General features: G+C 42.9%; 1 protein-coding gene across 1 annotated transcript; it reads right to left on the bottom strand.

Annotated features, from left to right (window-relative positions):
• Positions 1 to 3,492: 3,492 nt before the first annotated feature.
• Positions 3,493 to 5,231, bottom strand: LOC134198256 (uncharacterized). Its single transcript, XM_062667617.1, has 3 exons — positions 5,170 to 5,231; positions 4,837 to 4,946; positions 3,493 to 4,778 (listed from the first exon to the last, which is right to left on the bottom strand). Exons 1-3 carry the CDS (start codon positions 5,229 to 5,231, stop codon positions 3,493 to 3,495), a joined length of 1,458 nt encoding a protein of 485 aa, XP_062523601.1.
• Positions 5,232 to 5,658: the final 427 nt, after the last annotated feature.

Raw genomic sequence — 5,658 nt, 5'->3', positions numbered from 1 at the left:
CCAGCGCAATTTGGCAAGCTCTGGGCATGCCGGCCGCGTCCGGTGTACACAGAACGTGCATGGCAAAGTTTCCATGGCCGCTGAGGACGTCTACATAATTTGTAGGTACGCGTGATCATGAGCGCACGGTTTGAATCTATCTGCTCGAAAATCACATGCGTAAACACACTGACTGATCTCTTTTATGTTACATTACTGTTACGTATGATCGTGTAATCGCAGTCAGCCGTTCTTGTAACTAGCAACGTATCGCGTTAGAAGCTGAACACGTGACTGTCAAGACTGTAAAATATCTCATCATTGTAAATTACTCGACTCTCCTACTGAAGCGACGATCTACTACTTCTAGTAGTGAATGATGTCATTCGACTTCCTCCCATAACGTGTGCATTCCTAATCAGTTACTGGAAACCGCTGTACCGGATAGCACAATGTCAGTGACAATGACATCATATTTGAGAACATTTCAGATCATGACTTCCCAGTACTCTAGCAACTACTATATAGTAACTACTAACAATTCCTAGAAAATGAACATATCCGGGTAAGGATATAGATATAAGCAAGTGTATTGAAGTGCTTGCTCACTTCTGTTGGTTACCAACTACAGTGTATACTTTAGTATGACTATTCAGCTCTCACTGCCCAGTGTCTCTGTTGTCCTGCCATGGCTATGGAACATTCATCGACCGATCCCTCTGATGAAGTCAATTCACGTTATGTCAAGCTAAGAGGCAAATACTCTGTGCTATACACAATCCTCTGCTAACTATTGTAGCCAAACTAACAGTTGACACTGTTGTAGGCTTCACGAGAATTTTGAGCTTGGAACTGAGTCAGACAGGGTGCAGACAAAAGATGTTCTTGACTGCATGAACGTTGCCCTAGAGGCTGCTGGAGAGGCTGCAATATCTTCCAGCGATATTGGAAAACTCATACAAGTTGCCTTTGGCTCAGCAAATAAAGTACACAGAAAAAATGTCAGAGTTCAAGGAAGCCGATCGTACATGTATTGTGGCATTAGAAATAAGACCGACCATACCGCCAAGCGTCCTCATCTGTCACCAACAACTGAACTGATAGCAGACTTGGAATATGAATTGAAACATGAAAGACAGATCAAGCAAGACTTGCACCTTCAACTGCAGCACGAAAAGCAAATCAGGCAAGACTTAGAGCTTCAATTGCAACGGGAGAAGCAGGTCAAACAGGATTTGGAGCATCAACTGCAGCACGAAAAGCAAATCAGGCAAGACTTAGAGCTTCAATTGCAACGGGAGAAGCAGGTCAAACAGGATTTGGAGCATCAATTGCAGCACCAAATGCAGCAAATTCAGTCTATCCCATGGGACAGAGTACGAGCTGAGATAGACTCAGAGCTGGCTAACCTGCAGCAAGCCGGAGGAGCACCGACCATTGGTCCAATTGAAGAATCAGATCCAAGTACTTTGTCTGACTTCACGTTCAGTCAACTGTATGACCAATTGTTGCAGTATGCACCAAACACCACGTTGCTGTTGTCAACTATAGGTGGCCGTAGAGATTTCACAAGAACAGTCAGCAATTTAAAAGACATACACAGTCTGACTGCCATTGCTGTACTTGCAAAAATAATAGTGACCATGTAAAAGGTTTCCAACTTCTACTGAGCTTGATGTTGATTGCTAGGGCAACAAGCAAATCAGTCATAACAACACTCAATCACATTGGCATTTGTCTTTCATACAGTCAGACTATAAGATACGTAGAAAATGCAGCCAGGGCAATAGACAAAAGAAGAGAGCTCCAACGTGGTCATTGGATTGTTGCCTATGACAACATAAACATTAATAAACAGGTGAGACATGAAAGATTTGCAAGACATGCAGAAGCCTGGAACTTTACAAGTCGCTTAGCGTTCAAAGTTTCCAAACTACCACCACTCGAATATTACAGCACTGCCGGCATTCCACAATGCAAAAGAGTGGATCTATCTGTCGACGACATCCTACCCAATGATGAAGATGACAGAGATTTCCATAAATCTGCACAGAAGAAGGTGGAAACAATGCTCATAACAAAGTTCAAATGCTTCAGTCACCTTACTTCAACATCATACTACTCCAACCAAAGGAAACATGCTACAAAGTCTGTCATCCATTCAATTTCAGTGATTGATGTTGATGAGAGTTATATAGACAACAATGTCACAATACTTGAAGAATTCCAGAAAATGTTGGCAATAGATGATACAATTCAGCAATGTGACGTTGGAGACCAAGCTACCTGTAGAGCAATCCGTGGAGCTCGCCGCAGAAGAGTAGCTGATGTCCCCAATGCCCGTCTTCGATGGGCAAAAGAAAACCCAGGAGATTTCCATTTTATGTGGGAGTGTTTGAAAGTAATCTATCTGCATTTTGGGAGTCACAAGAGCATCCTGGCTCATTGGCCAATCTAAGCAAACTTACTAATAGAACCAACGTCACAAAGCTGCTAAAAAGTTCCAGCAAGCAGATGAATTCCTGCGACATGCACTAGAAGCCCACTTGACTGCATCTCTGCTAACATTTCTAAACATCTCTAGTGTATCAGCAGACATTTCATCTGATCAAAGCACAGTGACTGAACTAAGGCTGCACCAAACAGCTGAGAGATTTGCAAACCAAGTGCTATCAGCCCCAACTGATGAAGACAAAAAAGACGCTGACCATATGTACAACTTCCATCGGTCATTCTTACAAATGGCGTTGCTGTATGAAGACCTCAGAGATGCCATAAAACACGAGGATGGTCCGCGAATTATACAGCATTGGAGAATGTGGCTACTGTATTTCCTAGCATCAAAAAGGACCAACTACAGCAGCGAAGCTGCTAATCTCTTGGCAAATTTAAAGGCTGATTTTTCAAAGTGGCTGTCCTACATAGTCACTCACAACAGAACAGTCAATTCGTCGGGTCGGCCAGGTCATGGAAAGGCAATTGACATGGCTGTTGAACATCACAATCTCGTGATCAAAACAGCACTTAGGTCATCTGGTGGTAACCTCACTCTCCATCACCTAAAAATGATAAGTTTAGCAGCTCACATGCTACACGATGCAGCAGTATTGTGTGATGAAGAGGTCTTTGCTACTCACAACGGAACACGACATCAAAGCTCAAAGGCTGAAAAAGACATTCAAATGATGGTATCAAGCTTGATTGACTCCAGAGCAACCTGTCGAATTTCTCAAAGAACATTACCATCAAATAGGTGCTTCACAACACCAGAGCGTAAAGGATATGAAATTGCATTGTCCAAACAATGGCTGGCCAAATTCCTGAAGAAAGAGGAACTACATCTTGATGAAGACAAATCAACAGATGAAGACCATGAGGAAATCGATTTTCTGCAAGACAATGAAACATGACGAAGTGCTAGGCTTTATTGTAGCGTTATAGCACTATTATAGCACTAAATTATACCACTAACATAAATTTCATAGGTTATTGCTACAATCCCCCAAAACATTTCTACAGCGCTCTACAGTTAATTACATCTGTGTTATCACTTGTACGCCTCAAAGCAATTTGGGTTACAGTGTTAGGTATATGACCCTCGATTAATTGAAATACAGGTGCACTGAACTCTTTTACCACGCCTAGTGGTACCACATCTTCTTCTGAACAAATCTTATTACATCTCTTTACAATTTTGTCAATCACTGCCATGGAAAGTACTCCATCTAGACCTCTCCGCCTAAATCGTGTGCCTCCTGCAGTTTCCCTAAACTTTAGCAACGATTGTTTTAATGCAACTCTTTGCCCTGCAAGAACTCGACGTGATCTCAAAGCTCCAGATCTACAAGGAATTGGAGTGCCATCATCTGTACATGGTATTTTGGTGACAAACACACGTGGACGTTCAATAGAGGAGCAGAAAGAGCAACATAAATCAGAGGCTGGTAAAAGCTCCTCAGACTGCAAAATGTCACGAATTATTACTTTCCGCAAACAAGATGTATTTGAACAAAGTTTTAAGACGTCAGGCCCAGTGTCTTTAAGATCACGGGCATGTGCCACAAATCTAACCAGACACAATCGCCTTGAGTCTCTTCCTCCACGACCAGCTAACTGCACCAATTCTGATGTCTTGTCTGGCACACCAAACAAGATCACTTCAGTGATATCATCAATGTCTATACCAAGACCAAATGCACTTGTGGCTACCATTGCTCTCTGCCTTCCACTCTTAAAATTCTCATAGTGTTGTGACCGACACTCTAGAGACATCGTCGCGTGATACTGACCTACACAGCCCTTGGTGGCAGCACTACAGCTACGGACGAGATGGACATAAACACTATACAGGGTGTCCTTAGCCCTACAAAATATCAATGTCTTAGGAATTACTTCTGGAGACTTCACTGATGACAACATTGAAGAAAGTAAGTGAAAGACAGACAACATACACTTGGATGAATCCAAAGAAAAGAAGAGGTTGTGCCGATTCAAGGATCCAGACACTAGGACATAATCAGGCATATTTAGCTGTTGAGTGACTGAAACAATAAGTTGTTGTGGAGCTGTTGCTGAAAGAGCCATGAGTGGGACAAACGGTAGACAGGAACGGATATAGTTAAGCTCTTTATAAGCAGGGCGAAATTTACCCCAGTCTTCAATTAAATGAGCTTCATCTATGGCAATGAAGGTAATAACTTCCTTCAATCTCTCAGACATTGCCTTCCTGCAAAACTTTCCAGTAATTGCCTCGGGTGACATGTAGACTGAAATAAGAAAGACAAGATACCCTGTTGGGCCTGTCAGAACAACCACAATTACAATGCAAGTGCTCACTCAGTTTGAACTTTCCTAGACATATATCCTCCAGCAGCTCATTATCTGATAGAGAAGGTATGCGAGTAACAGAAACTGATTTTTCCTCCAGTTTACTAACGTTGAGAGAGAGGAGGATACAGACATTTGGCCTGTGTCAAGCCACAAAAGTTCAATACAATCTAAATCCTAGGTACCTGATCATCCATCAGTGATATCAAAGGGCTAACAACAATGCATGAACCAGACAGGACCATAGCAGGTAGCAGATAACACAGTGACTTTCCACCAGAAGTCCTCATTCTAACAAATACATCTTTCCGCGAAAGAATAGCCCTGGAAGCTTCAAGTTGACCCTCCCGGAAGTTTTCATACTTGAAGACTTCTCGAAGGGTAGACCGTAGTTTCCTGTCAAGATCAACCCGTTCCCTTGTCATTGCGCGCTTTTTGCTATAGAATAGAGTCTGCGCGCAAACGGTGTACGTACTGACCGCAAAGGAGATGCGCGTGTGAACTACATAGATGGTCATCACTCCGCCAATCGTAGGTCTCAGACTACAAGCTTACACGACTCCCGTCACCAACTCTCCATAGACTTACCTTTTCAACATGCTTCAGTTGTCTGCAAGTCCTGGATATGCCATAAACACCAAACAATGGTCATAGCATCCCGTGTGGTACGTTTATTGGATTAGTGCTAACGCTAATTTGATTTTGAAGTTACGGGACACTTGATGACGTTGGGGGTGACAGTGATAACGTTGGGGGTGACACTTAGTAAGCGTTTAGAAAGGAGATACGGCAGGAAGTAGGCGGGATGATCCCAGACTCTCTCGCGCCTGGAATTGTCATACGGGCACCGGA

This window comes from Corticium candelabrum, chromosome 2, assembly GCF_963422355.1.
Source record: "Corticium candelabrum chromosome 2, ooCorCand1.1, whole genome shotgun sequence".
Lineage (NCBI taxonomy): Eukaryota > Metazoa > Porifera > Homoscleromorpha > Homosclerophorida > Plakinidae > Corticium > Corticium candelabrum.
Note: the sequence above shows the minus strand (reverse complement) of the source record. Positions and strands in the feature narration are given on the sequence as shown.

Coding starts and splice junctions, on each gene's coding strand:
- LOC134198256 (XM_062667617.1), bottom strand. CDS start 5,231: ATGACAAGGGAACGGGTTGATCTTGACAGGAAACTACGGTCTACCCTT. Junction 4,947..5,169: donor ACCCTTCGAGAAGTCTTCAA/GTATGAAAACTT, acceptor GGCTTGACACAG/GCCAAATGTCTGTATCCTCC. Junction 4,779..4,836: donor TGAGCTGCTGGAGGATATAT/GTCTAGGAAAGT, acceptor TTGTTCTGACAG/GCCCAACAGGGTATCTTGTC.